This window comes from Acomys russatus, chromosome 20 (assembly GCF_903995435.1).
Source record: "Acomys russatus chromosome 20, mAcoRus1.1, whole genome shotgun sequence".
Classification (NCBI taxonomy): domain Eukaryota; kingdom Metazoa; phylum Chordata; class Mammalia; order Rodentia; family Muridae; genus Acomys; species Acomys russatus.
Genome location: NC_067156.1, coordinates 20876548 through 20896120, shown reverse-complemented (window position 1 = coordinate 20896120; position 19573 = coordinate 20876548). Strand labels below are relative to the sequence as shown.

At 39.7% G+C, this 19573-nt stretch overlaps 1 protein-coding gene across 5 annotated transcripts in view; it reads right to left on the bottom strand.

The window, feature by feature from the left end:
• Positions 1-428: 428 nt before the first annotated feature.
• Positions 429-19573, bottom strand: part of Iws1 (interacts with SUPT6H, CTD assembly factor 1) — a 48697-nt gene continuing 29552 nt past the window's right edge. For 3 of the 5 annotated variants that reach the window (XM_051163824.1, XM_051163825.1, XM_051163822.1), the window contains 4 exons: positions 18569-18680; positions 17933-17989; positions 15618-15729; positions 7950-9262 (listed from right to left, as the gene is read on the bottom strand). In XM_051163824.1, the coding sequence (XP_051019781.1) occupies positions 9131-9262; positions 15618-15729; positions 17933-17989; positions 18569-18680 (413 nt within the window). In that variant the 3' untranslated portion in view covers positions 7950-9130. Of the gene's footprint in view, positions 688-7949; positions 9263-15151; positions 15312-15617; positions 15730-17932; positions 17990-18568; positions 18681-19573 lie in introns of those variants that run through there. The other 2 variants (XM_051163823.1, XM_051163826.1) reach the window with 2 other exon arrangements.

The window sequence follows — 19573 nt, the reverse complement described above, 5'->3', positions numbered from 1 at the left end:
GAGGGCACCCATCTGTTCATTTCAATGCAGGTTTGGCCTCCCTTAACAGGTATAGTCTCTCTTCCAGTACAAGCCTTGGCCCTTTCCTCTCCAAACACTACATTTTGTATCTCTTTCTGCACTACTTGTTCTTCTTCATTGTAGACCTGAAAGAAGAACAACAACAACAAACCCTAACAGCCACACAACAGTTACTATTAGGCTGGCTTGTAATCTCCTTCACCAAAGATATTAGTCTGTTACTTTTAAATTTAACCATAGCCAAGTTCTTAGGAAAAGGGTAGAAAGCCACCACATTCTTTGCCAAATATCTTAAGAATGGTCTTCAGACCAGTTACTGCTTCCCTCTGTAAACCGAACTGGGCCTTCATATTTCATGCTGCTCTCAGCACTGTCGTGCAGGATCCTATTAAAATGGTCCATTACGCTTTTCTTACTCAACAGCTTTTCTAGTTCAAAGTTTCAAAGCCTTCCACATTGTTCTCCAAAACCAGATAGTCAGGTCTGTCACAGCAATGCCCGACTCCTGGTACCAACTTCTATGGATATAGTAAAGTTACCTTTCTATTGTTAAGATAAAGCACCATGACCAAAGCAACTTATAGGTTTATTTGGGCCTTACAGTTTCAGAGAGTCGGAGTCCATGATGGCAGAGTGAAGGTAGTAGGTGGCAGGCAGGTGCAGTAGCTGAAAGTGTACATCTTGAATCACAAACAGGAAACAGAAGGTGATAACTCAAAATGGCATGAGTCTTGAAACCTCAAAGCCCACCTCCAGTAATATACTTCCAGTAAGGTCACACTTCCACAATAGCCACCAACTGCGGACCAAGTATTTAAATGCCCCAAACTTAGAGGTGTTCTGTAGCAGTGTCCTCTGAGATTGAGTCCATCTCCCAGGGAAGCTCCTTAAAACAAAAAGTAATTCAAAATAGCTTCAAGAAATCCCTTTCACTGACCAGATTCACTAGGCTCATCCATCACAAGCATAAAGTAGGCTGAGCATTGCTCTTAGGTGAGAAAAGGTGACTCAAGACAAGCCAAGATGCAAAGGCTCTGACACCAGACCAGCTTCCTGGAGGAAGTTGACTGGCTGAACTGCCTGAAGGGCCTTAGACCAACTGAGGTATATGGTAAGGACAACTCTAAACCTGTTGAGTTTCCACCTTTTGTGAGCTGTCATCCATGCTGGGGTGGGCTTTGGTGATACAGCTGTCTTTGAATCACTTCTCCTGTTGTAAATGGCCCCAATAAAACTCATTGGTTTCCAAGCTGGACTTCAGTGGTATCCATATTTTGGTCTGTTGTGAGCTCCCTATCTGTGGTGAGTAGCAGTGTGTGTTCCATCTTCTCAGGAAAATTCTGTCACACAATAGCTGATCTTCAAAACTGAGTGAGAGGACTGGTGAAATAGAGGGCTATTGGGCTGAGCGAGTAATGTGTTTACTGTGCAAGCCTGACAAAATGAGTTCAATCTCTAGAATCCATGTAAAGGCAGGAGTGAACAGATTCTCCAAAGTTGTCCTCTGGTCTTTATATATGCAATGCAGCGCCCTTGCACATACAAACATCATACATACATGCAATAATATATTTTTTAATGAGGGAAAAATGAAAAAAGCAGAAGTTAGTTCATCACCACCAGACCTACCTTATAAGGAATGCAGAATGGAATCCTTCAAGTTGTAAAGAAAGGATAACAGATATAAACTCAAAGCTATGTAAGGACATAAAATTTTCCTTTAATAATAAACACACAAACAAAAGAACTAGCAGCTTTGTAATTTTGGTTCACAACTTCTTTTATTCTTTAACATTACTTAAAATAGAAAAGCATAAAAAGTTATAAACTTGTTACTGGACACACATTATATATTTTTTTTTTTTTTTTGTGACATTGATAATGTAAAAAAAAAAGGGCTATAAGGAGAAAAAAACTTTGTAGGTGATTGAAATTATTAGTTTAAAAGAGATTGTTGTAGCTTTTGGATGTTTCATGTAAGCCTCATAAAAAACATATATACAATATACACAAAAAGAAATGAAAGTAAATCAAACAAGCCACTATAAATAGCAACTATATACAAAGAAACAGTAAAAGAAGAGATAAAGGACAAAAAAACTGTAAGACAGAAAACAACAAAATGGCAACCGTGAGCCCTTTAATAGTTACAGTAGTTACTTCGTCAATGAATTTAATAACCTAATAGAAGATACAGCTTGGAAGAATAAATTTAAAACTATTTATTATATACAAGAGACTCACTTTAGAACTAAACACACTAAGCTGACAGAATGAAAAATATGTCCCATGCAACTATAGTAACCCAAAGAAGGAAATAGCATACAAGTAAGGCATAGGCTATTACATAATGAAAGAAAGGTTAATTTACCAATTAGACACAACAATTATGAACAAAGATATGCCAACTAAAATTGCTAAGTATATGAAGAAAATGTTGGTAGGAAACTATGGGAAAATTAGACTGTTTAAGGGTTACTTACAGACAAAATAGTAAGACAGATGAAGAAGGAAAAAGAAAACCTGACCACCTCACAACACGTAATCCAGTAAGGAGAATACGTACCTTTCTCAAGTGCGCATGGAACAATTTATGGGATAGATCAGAGCCACAAAGAGCCTTAACACATTAAGGGGAAACTACAAAACCCACAACTATGTGTAAAATAATAGGACATTTTAAAAACAAGTAATGGTGGAAGGAAATTAGCACACTCCCTGAAACAAATGGGAAAACACAAAACATCAAAAGTGTTGGGATACAATAAAAGCAACACTGAAACTGGCAGCTCTGCAGCAGGGCTCTCAACAGCTTAACTTTATTCTTTAAGGAACAAGGAAAAGAACAAGCAGATAGATCAGAGCAGAAGAAAAATAAAAATAAAAGAACCAAGAATCGGTCTTTCAAATCTCAAAACTGATAAATGTTTAACCAGATTGGCTAGGAAAGAGGCTGGGGAGAGCTCAACTAAATTTTCAAATCAAAATGGGGACACTGGGCTAAGGAGATGGGTCACTAGATAAAGTGCTTCCTATACAAGCAGGAAACTAGAGCTCAGGTCCCCACAACACCACCTTGAAAGTTAAACCAGCTAGGGAGGGGTGTGGCTGTCTGTAATCCAGGACTTTTAAGAGGCAAAGATGGGGCATCATGACTATTGGTCTGGCCAGTCAAGAGCTCTATATTCAACTGAGAGATTTGATTCAATAAATAGAAAAAGAATGAGATCGTATGTTAAGTTCAAGACCCCTACTACATATGTGCACACTCTTACACACACGTGAATATACATACACACAGAGATGCACCTTAAAAAGCATTGGGGACATCATGGCCAGTTTTCCAAGACTGAAAAGTACAAAGCACTATAAACTGTTATCTCATCAATATATCCATTGAATAATAGATAAAATAGAAAATCACCAACCTTGATTCATGAAGAAATATACATCTAAATAGGCAGAGCTCTAACTAGTAAGATTACATCTACTATCAAAACCTTTCCAGCAAAGGAAAGTCCAGGTGCAGGTGGCTTCAGCAGTAAATTCTACCCTACCAGCCATCTAAAGAACTAACAGTATGTTTCTTTCTGTTTTTATTTTTGTTTTTTTGTTTTTCTTTTTAAGACAGGTGACTTAAAGCTGCTATACAAACAAGGCTGGCTTTGAAGTCAGAGATCCTGTCTCTATCTCTGCCTTCCAAGTGTTGGGATTAAAGGCATGCACTATGACGCCTGGCCAAATTAAAATTAATTCTGACAAACTATTTTGAAAACTTATAAAAAGTAAGCATCTCCAAAATAATATGAGGCCAGCATTACCCTGATACCAAAACCAAGCAGGCTACAAAAATCTTTAAAAACAAAACAATTCCATAACAAAATGACAACAAAAATGCCTAACATGGGCTAAGGAGATAGCTGTGCTGCCAAGTCTGACATCCTAAGTTTGACCTTCAGAACCCACATGGTAGACTGAAAATAGACTCAAGTTGCCCTCGCTACACACAGACACACACACAGACACACACACACACACACACACACACACACACACACACACACACAGACACAGTAAATTTTAAAAATTACTAGCAAACAGAATTCAACAACACCTTAAAAGGATTATGGATTATGTGGGGTTGATAAGATGGCTCAGTAGTTAGAAGCATTGGTTGATCTTTCAGAGGATCCCAGGTTCAATTTCCAGCAGCATCTGCATGGCAGATGACAACTGTCCTGTTAACTCTAATTCCAGAAGATCTAATGCCCTCCTATGGTCTCTATGGGGGCACCAGGCACACCTGTGGTATACATACATATATACATCCTCCATATATATAAAATAAAAAACAATACATATTAAAAAAAAAACCCACTATGTCATGATCAAGAAGGATTTACTGACAGGATGTTTTAACAGGACAACAACAGCAAAGATCTATGATAGGTTGGAGAGAGAGAGAGAGATCAGTTGGTAAAAGCAGATTGCCTTGCAAGGAGGAAGACACATGTTTGAGCCCCAGGATTCATGAGAAGTCATGTGTGATGGTATATATTTATAATCCCAACACTAGGAAGGCAGAGACAGGTAGATGCCTGAGCCTTACTAGCCAGCCAGCAAAGCCTAGTTAGAGAGTTCCAGGACAGTGAGACACTGACTCAAAAAACAAGGTTGATAATACCAGAGGAATGATCCTCAGGGTTGTCCTCTGACCTCCACAACCAATAGGCACATGTATACCAACAAGATACTCACGCATATGTATATATGTGTAATAAAAGAAAACACAAACCAGTGAAATACACACTATCGAGATAAAGAAAACCCACAATGATTTCAAATACAGAAAAATCATTTCACAGAAATCCAATATCCTGATTAAAAACTCAATAAATTAAAAGGAAAGGCAACAATACAAAAGCCATTTGAAAGCCCACACTATATTCAGTGAATGCCCAATTTCATCACTAGTATTGAACATACTACTAGAAATTCTAACAATCAGGCAAGAAGAGATAAAATTACCATTGCATTTGTTCATGCTAATGATCTTCAATGAAAATTAAGAAAATAATACAATTTATAAGATCATAAAGAATTAAAACACTTAGGAATAAATTCAAGCAAGGACCCTGCATGGAAAGACATTTTCTGTTTAAGGAACATAAACTCAGTACTACTTCAAATAGCAGATTCAACACAATATCTGTTAAAACACACAGATAGCTACAAATAGAAAAGTCATCCTAGAATTCATACAAAACCTCAAGGAATCCCAGATAACCAAAACAATACCGGAAAGGAAAGTGGAGGGGACTGGTAAAATGGTTCTTCATGTGTGTTTGCACTGCAAGCTTCATGACCTGAGTTCAAGCCACAGAACACAGGTGGAAGGAGAATCTATTCTACACATTTCCCCCTTAATTTCAAGGAATCCCAAGTGACTGAAGCAATATTAAAGAGTAAATAGACCATTACTTCTATAAAGTTCCAGTAGCCAAAACAGTATCATGGAGATAAACAAACAAACATAAGGAATGGAGCAAAACACAGAAATAAACCCTCATACAGTCAAATCAGTTTTGATAATGAGAAAGGGACAGTCTTTTCAACATATCAGCAGCCATATTCACAAGAATAAAAGCAGACCTTTTACAATATAGTTATCTCAAAATGGATCAGACTTACACATAAGGGCTAAAGCTTTGAAATTCATTTAAAGAAGCACAGAACAAAAGTTTTATAATATTGGATTTGGTGATACCAACACAAAAAATAAATTACATCAAAATTAAAATTACTTTTATACCTAAGGACATGCTCAACAGAGTCAAAAGAATGGGAGAAACTATTTGCAAATCATGCATCTGACAAAGCATTAACACCCACACACATAAACAGGCTGTGAAGATAACTCAGTAGTCAAAGTGCTTGCCACAAGTTTTGCAACCTGCTTCATTCTTAGAATCCATGTAAAGGTGGAAGGCAAGAACTCCATATAATTGTAATTTCCCATATGCCTATCATGATACATGTACCCCAACCCACTTTAAATTAAAAAGTGAATTCCTAGAAATCAGAGGCAGAAAGCAGAATGCTGTCAAGAGCTGATGGAAGAAGCTAAGGGGGTTTGTTGTTTGTTTTGAGGCAAGATCTATGCGGTCTTAGATGTCCTGGAGCTCACTATACAGACAAGATGGCTTTAAACTCAGATATTCTCCTAAGTGCAGGGATTAAGGTATGCACTGCTGTGCCCAGCCCACAGCTAAGTTCTGTCAGATGAAGATTTCTAGAGAATGGTTACATAACGTGAGCCCAGCAATTAACTTCAACTGTACAGTTAAAAGTGGTTAGAAAGCAAATCTTTTGCCAAAACGAAAACATTTTATAAAAAAGAACCTGAGTGACTATGCAACATTCTAGACAACGTGGCCAATCCTGAGACAAACTGTCTCAAGTGGCCCATGCTGGCTTTGTATTTGCCATGTACCCAGGCCAGGTACACTAGGTGACAGGCCAGTGATCTGTGGTACTGGGGATAGAACCTAGGCTTAGTGCATTCTAGGCAAACACTCAACCAACAGAACTGGATTATCCAGCCCCTAAAAGCCATGTTCTTCTGCCCCCCCACCCCCGCCAAGACAGGGTTTCTCTGTGTAGTCCTGGCTGACCTGCAACTCAACTCTGTAGACCAGAATGGCCTCAAACTCAGAGATCTCCCTGCCTCTGCCTTCCAAGCACTGGGGTTAAAGCTGTGCATTACCATAGGCCAGATAAAAAGCATGTTCTTAAGAGAAATATGCTTAGAGCTCAAGAGGAGAGCTTGTTGGTAAGCTATACCTTCACACGGTCTGCAAGAGAAATCACATACACAGAACATAAGTGGATCACTGAAAAACGTTGAAGGGTATATGGGAGCTCAATTTAGTATTCAGACAATTACAGTAAAGAGGAATGACAAAGGCAATGAATGCGTCAGGCTTGGAATGCCCCTGAAAAAGGCCCACAGCAAAAATAGTTTAGTTTTTTCCTTTAAATAGTGTAGAACCTCCCATCTTCTTGAAGTTTAAGATAGGGTTTTATCACCACTATTGTGTTTACTTACATAAACAACACTGTAGTAAAGTGGAGCCCATCCTACGACACCAAAATGCAAATAACTCTTTCTCATGTTCAGAAATGTTTTGAGAGTTTATTAGATGCTGTTTATTGGTTTTAGTTAATGACATTTAAACAATGCTGGAGGTAGTGTGCCTCTACCTATTGCCTGTTGTTTTGTAAGGTCTTCTGCTGCACACACCATCTGCTCTCGGGTGCTGAACATACTGATGAGCTTTAAGAGGATTTCCTCCCATTTTGTTTCTCTGAGACAGGGGTTTCTTTGCGTAGCCCTGGCTGTCCTGGAACTCTAAGTAGACCAGGCTGGCCTCAAACTCAGAGATCTCTCTGCCCTGTCTCCCAAGTTCTAGTACTAAAGGCATGCACCATCATATCCTGCTCCAGAGGTTCTTATAGAGTGTTTTAGTCCATAAAGTCCACATTCCTTCAAATATCCAAAGGCCATTGTGGCCAATAATAGTCTGTTTTTAAAATCAAGGCCTGAATTTGTTCCAGAAAAAAAAAAAAAAAAAAACTCTAGTAATTAATGAATTAGTGATAAAATTTTCATTTTTTTGTTTGTTTGTTTCTCTGTGTAGTCTTGGCTGGGAAAAAAAAAAACTTCCTGATCTACAGAAATCTCTCAGTTTTTAAGATTTCTCAAAATTGAACAAGAAACTATAAACTGTTTCTCCTGTTTTTATTTGCTCAATTGCTATATGTAACTGAGTAATTTTTAATTACATCTATATTTTCTTGAGTTCCTTAATCTTTTCTCCCCCCAAAAAAAGAATAAAAACAAAAACAAACAAACAAACAAAACAAAAACTCTTAGCAAGAAAAATAAAAAGTTTGCTGTTGTATTTCAACCCCAGCTGGGCCACCACAATCTTTATTTGAACAGGGTCTTGCAAAGTAACTCAGGCTGTTGAGGGAACTCCCAATACTCCTGCTTCCACTTCCAGAGTGCTGAGATTATAGGCATACACAGTAGTACACAATTCAATTCTGATACCAAGTACTCAGGGTTAGTGCAAGAATTGACAGTTCTAGGGACCAGGCTTCCTTCATAAGACTGCCCGACTTCAGACACAAGCTGCAAGTGGTATCTTCAGACCATCAACATTCCAGGGTAGCTATAAAGTGGGAAGTTACCAAGAACTTCTTGGTTTAAAAATTTGCTGAATGACTCATGGAACTCAAAAAAGCACTGTCTTTCAGCAAAACATAGTTATGACAAGTCTTATTAGAAAAGATACAAATTAGGCCAACCAGGTCAATGAAGATTCGTGGTCTGGAGGATGATGCAGAGCTTCTGTGCCCTTGTTGCTCTGGCACATCAACACAGTTGCAGGGTCCAGAGCATGTAAGAGTCTTGCCATGTAATCCAGGCTAGCCTCAAATTCATGATGATCCTCTTATGTCGATGTCAGTCTCCCAAATGTTGGGATTATAGGTGTGCATGGCACCTGGCTTGTCCAGAGTTCTTTTCTTTACTGGGGCTTCAATACAAAGGCATGTGATTAATCAAACAGGCAATGTGACTAGGCCAAGTATATTTCTGGTGACCAATCTTCACCTTGGAGTAATCTCAGGGGCCTATGATGAGCCAAATCAAGAGTATAACGAAGATACTTTAAGAATCCTAAGGGTGTGAGATATTCTTTGTCAGGAGCCAAGGATAAAGGCCAGACAAATTCCTTATATCATACTCAAGTAGCAAAAAGGACTGGTTTTAGTTCTCACAGATTCCTCTCTAAGACAATGATGAGACAACCCCCCAAAACCAGAATGAAATTTTATTACGTAGTTTATAGAAGCAGTAGTAGTACTCTTCTGTACAAAGCAGACAACTGGTCTTAAATATAACGGAGAGAAATGTTAGTCCTATGACAACAGGCGATACAAGTGGAACCATTTAGAGACACACTAAAACGTTTAAAAGTATCTTCTTTCTTGATAGTCCATTGTGCATTGTTTTAGAGATGGGGATATGTCCCAGGCAAGGTCACAATGGCATTTTATTGCCCTCGATGCTGATTTTCACTGCATGAGCAGATCTGCTTTTTTTCCTGATATCTGTGAACTTTCTCATCTGTTTATCCAGTCGACTGATACCTTTCTTGGAGGATGCCTGAAACTAAGATTGGGAAAAATTGAAGAACAAATTATTGAAATATATAAATCTAGGTAGCAATCCGAAGAACCTGAAGCTTAACAATAACCAGAACATGCTTTGGTGACAAGGACAGAGTAAGTGTTAGGAAAAGCTATTACATTCTCAGTGATACTGGTTATTGTCTGTGCTTTATTTTTAATTTTGCCATAAAAATTTCCTAGATAACAGAAAGGGGAAAATAAAGAAACTATAATCTTCCCAATCTGATCACTGACATTTGACTATATGGGGCTAACTACTTGACATACACTTTCAAACATTGTTTGTATTAAAAAGTAAAAAACAAAGACAAGTCATTAGAGAAAGACTTTGAACACAACCAACATTGGCAACGCTGAAGTTCTAGATTCATCCTTGGTGTGAGTCTCTGCTCTGCTTCAACAGGATCCAGAATCCTACACAAACTATACCTGATGATTACTATGACTACCAGAACATTTCCCACTTGCTTTTACAGTTAAAGGCTTAGTTGTTTTTGTTTGCTTTGTTAAAAAAAAATTACTTAAAATGCTTTCAAATTAGGCATGTATTACAAAGATGTGGTTTCAAAGGTAGCGGCAGCTTTTATAAAATAAATCTGGAAATGTCTCCACCACTGATGTCAAAGACCAGTGAATTCTTACTGATTATAACTAACAATTCAGACATTAAGATTGTAAGGGCTGCCAGGTGGTGGTGGCGCACGCCTTTAATCCCAGTACTTGGGAGGCAGAGGCAGGTGGATCCATGTGAGTTCGAGGCCAGCCTGCTCTACAAAGCGAATCCAGGACAGCCAAGGCTACACAGAGAAACTCTGTCTCAAAAAAAAAAAAAAAAAAGGAAAAAAGAAAAAAGAATGTAAGGGTTAGTTGGAAGGTGTGTTGGTCTTGTTGGAGGTGTGGCCTTATTGTAGGACGTGTGTCACTGTGGGTGGGTTTTGAGGTTTCAAAAGCCCATGCCAGGCTCTATGCATCAGGATGTAATTCTACGCTATGTTTTATTGCCATGAGTGTGACCATGGTCCCACTATACCCCTGCAAGGATGATAATGGGTTCACTAATCCTCTGAAACTATAACTTAATTAACTGCTTATTTTTATAAGAGTTGCCTGGGCCACAGTGTCTCTTCACAGCAATGACTAAGACAGCGAGTTAACCTTTCTTGCTATGTAGGCTGCAGTGAGGTAGGAAGTAGTGGGAAAAAAGGAGAAATAGTCACCAATGGTGTTACCCAGCAGTGAACACTGAATGCTACAATACTGATTTGCCAAGATGGGTCCACTAGTGCAATAATGACATGACTATTATGAAGGTAACCAACTACTTACTTTCATTTTTTTTAAGACTTACTTATTTATTATTATATATACAGTGCTCTGCCTGCACATACACCTGCAGGCCAGCAGAGGGCACTAGATCACATTATAGATGGTTGTGAGCCACCATGTTGTTGCTAGGAATTGAACTCAGAACCTTTGGAAGAGCAGACAGTGCTCTTAACCTCTGAACCATCTCTCCAGCCCCCAACCACTTTCTTATTCCATTTGAGGCTTGCTCTATAGGAGAGAATTCATGCTTGGTACTGCAAGCCTGACCAAAAGCCACAGCTTGGGAAGTTCTAAGACTTAGGAAAGGAATCTACTGCTATTGTGCTGCTACACTATGATGTTGTCAGAGTGCCTTCAAATATTCACGGTTATACTTTTGGCCTTAGTCAGAGAAGCTTCTTCCTCAGTGGGTAGCAGCTAGTGTAGTGACTCATAATTAGTCAAAATGCTGACAATATGTGGCTGCTCAGTTGTCAGCCTTACATGGGAAACCTTATCAACACCCCCACGGCTCAGGGAGCACAGAGCTCATAGAGCGGCTGGAAAGAATGTAAGAGCCAAAGAATGGGGAGAAACACTGTGAAAAGCTGTCTTTTGGACATGGCATGGTTGTACTCATGAGCTCAATGCACCTATGGTTATGTGGTCAAGATTAAGCCAACAGATCAGTCAACATTCCAGCAGACAGCATAAACTAGACTCAATGAGTTACAAAAACTACATATAAGTAAGATAGTAAGATGGCTCTGTAGGTAAAGCCTGACAACCTGAGTTTGATCCCCAGAATCTAAATGCTGTAGAAGCAGAGAACCAGCTACTAAGGGCTATATTCTGACATCCATAGGTGCACCCACACATACAAGCACATGCACAAACACAAGTAAATTAAGAACCCAAACCAAAACACTACATAAGGAGAAAATATGAAGGTAGGAAAGGTATATGGGTATCCAGAAGGATAATGGAGGGGACTGTGTATGTGTGTGTGTGTGTATGTGTAAACAGATAGGATCAAGCTACATTGTATACACATATAAAATTTCAAAGAATAAAAGGTTAACAAAATAAAACAGAATGATGAATGATTACAGACAGATGTGTTTCTTTCACTTCTCCCCAAATATTTACCACTGAATTATCTGCAAAGCTAGTCTCAGAAATGCTAAAAATAAGCTAGAGACTTTCTACAAGTTCTGTACTGTGAGCCTTTTTAGTCCATTCATGGACTCAGCTTCACCCTAATATGAAGTTAGGTGAACATAGGCAAGGAACAAGCTTTCTATGGCATTCTTGAAATTTTCTAGAAACATCCCAATTACAAACATTATTTAATACTTTATTCCATACTCTCAGCATAAAAATTCACTGTCAGATGAAAAAGTTGTATCACCAACATACCATTCTTAGCCTTCCCTTTCATTTTTGTGAAAGGAGTTGGTGGAGGCCTTACCGCTCAAATCTGAAAACCACCTGACTCCCTGAAGCTCTACGTACGCTGGACTTCTCTTCATTCACTCCTAGGATCTTCTCTAACAGCCTGAACCTTACAGGATGTTTGGCACCAGTACCAGGGACATACCCAGGCTAGTGCCAGACTACTACTGCTCATGGCATGTATGTTGTAGCCCACAAGCTGTTCAGTGATCTAAGTTTCATCACGGGCACTAAGTATCTAACATCCCAAATCCTGATTCATCAACTCTGTACCATTCCTTTGAACATTAGGAAAGCCATGTTTTATTGGGGGTGGGGTGGGGGTAGGGTGGGGGGGGGGTGGGGTGTGGAGTAGTGGCAGTGGGAGTGGGAAGAAGCTTTTTGGAAGACGAGTAAGGAGCATTTGCTTTAAAAAAAAAAAAAACTTTTGTTTTGGGGGTAGAGCTAAGTGACAACACATATCAAATAATAAGAATGGGAGTCAAATTGGGAATGTAAAGTAAACAAATTAAAATAGAAAAAGAAATTACTGGTAAAAACCAGGCGTGGTGGAACATGCCTTTAATCCCAGCACTTGGGAGGCAGAGGCAGGTGGATCACTGTGACTTTGAAGCCAGCCTGGTCTACAAAATGAGTCTAAGACAGCCAAGGCTACACAGAGAAACCCTGTCTCAACAAACAAACAACGAAATCAGAAATTACTGGCAAAAAAACAAAACAAACAAAAAAAATAGGAGTCAAATCAAAATTTGCCATATTAAGTTAAAATCAAACTCAAAAAAAAAAAAAAAGGACAGGAATCTTTAAAAAGGCTAGTTCATGCATGCATAAGAAAACAGCAAAAAGCTAAGTTCCAAAATGTTAATGTTTGTTTTGGTTTTTGTTTTTAGTTTTTCAAGACAGGGTTTCTCTGTGTAGCCTTGGCTGTCCTGAACTCATTTTGTAGACCAGGCTGGCCTCGAACTCACAGTGATCTGCCTGCCTCTGCCTCCCGAGTGCTGAGATTACAGGCATGTGCCACCACGCCTAGCCAAAATGTTAATGTTAGCTGACTATGGTGTGTTTTGTGCTACGGAACATGATTTGTGTCAACTACAGATAGTTTATTTATCGGAACTCTTGAGAAGGTATAAGTGCCAGAGCCCGTAGAGGGACCAGGGGTGCTGTGAAGAAGGCACCTGCTGCTCCTGCTGCTGGTTTGTCAAGTGACTGAGAGAAAATAGACAAGAAGATAAACTGACGAGACAAAAGATTGCACTTGCCTGAAGGAACTCAACTCTCCTAATCAGCAGGAAGTAGTCTAAAAAGATCTCAATGCCCCTCTCCCCACTAACTTTCCGTCTCTCCTACCAGGTGTTAGGTATTAGAAGGGAGGCAGAGTTATAAGAACACAAATAAGATAGCAAACAAACAAAAATCGCTACATATAATAGAGTACAAGTTTTATTAACTTTATCTGTAATGCCTGTATTTAAAACTATGAAAAAATATGCATTGCCTCCACCATTTCACTTTTGGGGAGGGGGGCAGACAAAATTTTCTCTCTCAGAATAAAGTCTTAAAAATCAGAAATAAACAACTAATATATATTCACATAAATCACAAAGACTATTACACAACCCTTAAAAATGACAAATCTCCAATGTAGACTAATAGGAGAAATGAACAAAATAATATGCCAGTCTGGCTGATAGAGCTACATTTTGGCAGCCTAGATAAATACCAGCAAATTATAATTGAAAATATAGGAAGGGACCTCTCCTTCATAATGGGGGAAAAAAATATAGTTCTCCTACCCACTCTAGCTATCAGGATAGAGCCGCATAGCCAGCAAAACCAGCAAGTGGGTACATGGCCCCTAGAAACATGGAGTGTGCTTCTGGAGTAGATTGGCCAACAAACCTTTATTACATTTTCATGGCTACAATGTCGTTTCCGACTTTCAAAAATAAAAGTATTAAGAAAGGAAATATGAAAAAAATAAAAAAATTAAAAAAAATTTAAAAAAAGGAAGGAAATGTGAAAATGAGGGAGGATACAGTGACAAAATATAGGGAGGTTAAAAACAGAAATAGGAGGCCGGGCGTGGTGGCACACACCTTTAATCCCAGCACTTGGGAGGCAGAGGCTGGTGGATCGATGTGAGTTCGAGGCCAGCCTGGTCTACGAAATTAGTCCAGGACAGCCAAGGCTACACAGAGAGACCCTGTCTCGAAAAACAAAACAAAACAAAACAAACAAAAAACCCAAAACAAAAACAAAAACAGAAATAGGTATAAAGAAAGGATGAAAGAGAAGTGGCCATTGGTTTAGATATGGAACAAAGCAGTGAAAAGGAAGTACATGTGGAGGAAGATGCCCTCTCATCAAAGTAATCCCCGTTATTTATTTTCAGTGGTTAAGAGCACATCACAGCAATGTCAACTAGCAGGTACATGAGTGAGTTGAAAGAAGCTAAGGGAGAAGCACAAAAGGCAGCAACAGACACTGTGCCCAGCAGCAAAGTGTTACTCCTGATCTCAATGGCAGTGACTTATGACCAGATGAATACATCTACATATCCAGTAAAAGGTTTTATGTAGTGAGTTCTTGATGAATGCTCCCATGTAACTGACTATAGGAAAGAAGTTACGTCCTGTCTACAAACAAACCACAAAGCAGTTTGTATGCCAGTAATGCAGACTATAATTCTGGGCCCAAATAAAAAGGCTTTTTCAGCTGGGCAGTGGTAGCACACACCTTTAATGCCAGCATTCAGAAGACAGAGGCAGGTGGCTCCTGAGTTCGAGGTATGCCTGGTCTACACAGTGAGAGCCAGGACAGTCAGGGCTTCACGGAGAAAGAAAGTATAAAAATGGATAACAATCAGAAGAAACAAAATGTTTATCGGGAAAGTAATGGCCTATTAGTCTCTAGGATACTGACATAGAAGGGAACCTCAATGCCAATTCCTAAGGATTCAGAGGCCTAATGTCTCAGGATGCTAGCCAGGATCATTTTTCAGAAGCTGACTTCAGGGCAGGCCTTTTCTGCCTAAGAAAAGCACATACTTGTTTCCACTCTGCTGGCAATTCAAGCCCATGCACAGCTCATGCTTCCTTGGGGATACCTCTTGTATACACACTCTGGAAGGGCCAGGACTACAGAGGCATCCTGTTGCCTTCAATGCTGAACTTGACAGCACGATGCATTTTGCTGAGCCTCTTCTGTTCTGCAAACCGCCTCTTATGCTTTTCCAAGCGACTTAGGCCCCTTTTTAGAATACCAGGCTAGAAAGAGTGGTTTGATGGAAGAAAAGCATTACCAAGAAACAGCATTAGGGTAATATCTTCATTAATGACATAGAAAGTGTCTATTGTGACAATTTTACAATAGAAATGTTTAAGGGGATGGAGAGAAAGGGAGACGAAGATCCGAGAGAGCAGGTAAATTCTATTTCTCATGATTCTTTAAGTGAATGAACACCTAAGAGATCCCAAAACATCTCTGAATCAAACCTTAACTGCTATAAATGCTATTAAACATAAAGAAAGGGGGAACGTTCAAATGGTATTGCTCTTCCTCTGCTCACTCACCCTGGATGATTCCATTTCTACATTCCACTTGGGCCTGACAACATAGTCCTTGTTTGATGGCATTGGGACTCTAGCACGAGCACAGAAGCCAGGATCTCCAGGCCTAAGAGCCCTGAGGAAGGAAGAGAAAACATTGCTTATTTAGTTGGCCACAGCAGAGCCTAACAGAGCCTAATGAGATTCCACCTTTGTATTCCTAGGCCCACTCTACTCTGCTGCAATCTTTGGGGGGGTGGGAGGGGGTTGTTTGTTTGTTTGTTTTTCAAGACAGGGTCTCTCTGTGTAGCCTTGGTTGTCCTGGACTCGCTTTGTAGACCAGGCTGGCCTTGAACTCACAGCGATCCACCTGCCTCTCCCTCCCGAGTGCTGGGATTAAAGGTGTGCGTTGCCATGCCTGGCTGCATGTTTCAGATCTTAACCACCAACTTTGTACCACCTCCATCACACTGCTATCCTGTGTATCACACATCACACATCAATGCCAACTTGCTTTTTATTTGTATGAATTCTTGCGTCTCTCAGGCTCAGATGTAACCATGCTCTGTCCTTTCCAAGGCTAGTCTTAAGAAAATTTTGTTTTTTTAATTTATGTGTACGAGCATTTGCTTTCTTATACGCACATGTACCACAAGAAAAAGGAGTCAGATCCCTTGGGACTGGAGTTACAAGCAATGTAAGTGCTGCAGACTAAACATAGGTCCTCTGAAATAGCAGCAAGTGCTCTGGAGCCATCTCTTTAGCTCCAGAGTACTCCAAATCCTAAGTTCTCTAGTCTCGAGAGTCATTAAGAGAATAAGAAGAATTAGGTTGCCAAAATGATCCCCAAAGCTCCAAGTATGCCATGGTTCACAAGGTTTTTTGCATATGCAACTCATACATTTTCATTTGTTTCTTCTTATAGAAAACTTGTAAGGCCACTACAAATTTTCTTCCAGCTATAAGAAGTAACAGAGAGGACAGGCAAGGGTAACACAGAGAGACTCTGTCTCGAAAAAAACAAACAAACATCAAAAACAAAAAAGAAGTAACAGAGACCCGAGCGCCTCTCTCGATGCTAACAAATTTCCAAACTTTAGCGAATCACAGCCAGGAAATTGATAAAATCTTATCTTCTTTACATTTCTCAGTTTTAGTTGTGTTATTTGTGCTTATCTTTAGTTCTAGGCAACTTTGAAAATAACCATGCTACACCGAGGTCACAATTTTTAGTGAGTAAAGCCCTTTTGTAAGTGTCTGGGCATTTAAGCCCTTCAACCTTTTAACACTAACTCTCCCTGAAGACATGGCGAGAGCAGATTTCTTTTGCTGGGAGTAGGAAGCAGACATCTATACCCTCACTCCAGATTCTGTTCCAGCATGCACAGACACATCTTTTTTTTTTTTTTTTTTTTTTTCCACAGACACATCTTTAGCAATGGCTCCTCGGCTATCCTCCTTTGCAAAGTTGATAGTTCATTTCTTATTCCAGACTTTAAAGTGAGCATTCGTGCTACATGCCCCATGGGGACAACCATCAAGTCTATGTGTCTAACCTGTCCCCATGGTGCTTCTAAGACTATCTCTTTAAATAACTCACAGTGAAGGGCTTGAAAAATTACTTCCTATAATTTCTTCCAATCTACTTACTCATCCTAAGTTTTAGTGGATAGTACCACTGTCTCCATACTCTGGTTTGAGTCTTCAATTGTAAGCCAACTTCTTAAATGTCACCAACTCTTAGCAACTATCTCTACAATGTCATCTCAGCTTTCTGTTACCCCATTACTAACCTCATTTAACTTACGATTGTCTTCAGCCCAGAGCTCTAGCCTGTCCAAACAATGCCCTCAGAACCGGAATGTCTAACCAAACGTGAGTTTCACATATAAGTTCAAAACCTTCTGCTGGATCATAAAGAGAAGCAAAAATTGTACATCTTGATCTAGGCTCCTGTTGGTCTACACCTAGCACCTCACACTGCCTCTGCTTCAGCACACCTGCCATTCTGAAGCCCACACATCTCAGGCTGGACCATCAAACTATACTGGGAAGCATGGGGAAATTTGAAGGGAAAAATTTAAGGTCTGTATTTTTTAAGCTTTAAACTTAAAAGGATTCTGGCACTTAACAAGCAACAACAAAATACTTGTTAAATGAGCTATTTTCTTAATTCTTCAGAGCACACAATACAGTCTTACAGTTACTCAATGAACATTACATTGAAAAAGTATCCTTTGCCAATGGGAACACACAACTTAATATTGCTCTTATGATGAGGCAAAAACCAGACATTTTCCTGTACATGCTTTAAAAAGAAATCAAGATAAAACCCTTACTTTTCCTCTCCTGTCAGCACCTTCTCCAGGTCTCTTCGTGGTGTCTGACCACCAGTGCTGGGAAAAGAACAAACAGTGAAATACCAGCAATCTTAAAATTCTTACAAGTAGGGATAACACATCAAAATATAACATTTATACCGTAATTTATACTTTTATATTGGATCATAAAAAACCATTTTTGTTGTGCATGTGAGGGTATGAATGTGACGGTCAGAGGATGATCGGAGTTAATTTTCTCCTTCCCCCCTTTACTTGGGTTCTGGGGATCACTCGGGTTGCCAGACTTGCACAGTAAGTGCCTTTACCCTCTGATGGCTGGCTTGAGAAATGTTAATTGTTTTAAAGTATTGTTCACCTTAACAGTCATTTGTGCAGCAGGTTTCTGGGTGACCTACACAAACTATTCTTGTAACTGATAACCCCACCCTCTCAAGATGTATCCTGCAATAACATTTTCTTTTCTCCTAGGGTTTTGGAACTGAGACTGATAAAGTTGTTTTCTGCAAATGGCTACAAGATCACTGAAGTCTCTAGCACTCTGGGACTGTGAGAGAGCATACTGCATTCAGCTACCCCAGAAAGGTCTTCAATGCCATCAAACTACACTTGCGCATTCATATTGTTCCCTCATACCTGCTCATTCTTCGCCGTTGAGGCATTTGTTCTAGATCTCTCTGCTCCCTTTCTTCTCTGGTCATTCCTTTATAGTTTGAGGTAAGACCAAATATAGGCCGAGACCACTCATCTACAAAAAGGGAAAAATAATACTTAGTCCACAAAATAGCAGTTTCTCTCAGGCTTTTAAATAAATAATCACAACTTAATACTGGGCAGCATTACAGGTTTTTTCTTTTTTTGGTTTTTCAAGACAGGGTTTCTCTGTGTAGCCTCAGCTGTCCTGGACTCACTTCGAGGCTGGCCTCAAACTAAGAGATCCACCTGCCTCTGCCTCCTGAGTGCTGACCATGCCTGGCTGGAAAGCAGTGCTTTCTACATATCCTCTCATTTAATCTTTCTAACACCCCAAAGAAAACAGAATTATTAATATTTCTTTGTCACAGAGGTGGTGACCAAGCCTGAAGCCAAGTCACTAACTATCCTGACCCACGGGACAGTCAATGGGAGACCCCAGAAAAAGAGGGGAAGGGGGACAAGGAGGGGCACGAGAAATGGAGACAAGACAAGTTTCTGATCAAGCCTTGTTTACTGAAAAATTCTCAGAGCTTTGTGGGTGGTTACTGGGGCAGGGGTATTTGATACCCAACTGTAAAATGCTCCAGCAGTTACCTACTTTTACAGTGCTCTAACCACAGAAGGGGGAAAAGTTCCAGAAAGAGAGAAGTTGTAAAGGGTCTGGTGAGTCAAGCAAACAGCTCCCAGGACTGCTGTTCCTGGAACAGGGTGGCCTCAGGGGCAGCTGGCCTTTATCTGATCTTACCAGTTGTCTAACTGGAAAAGGTAGTTTATAGCCAGAATGGAGTAGCTCTTAATATAAGCTTGGGGGTCTTAGAAATGACCATTCCCCACAACTAACCAAGGATATGCAGGAAAGTGATGGATTCAACACAATGAACTAGACATTACTCACTTCAGGGCCTGCATTCTACCCCCTTTCCATGTTCTTGGTCCATAGCCAGA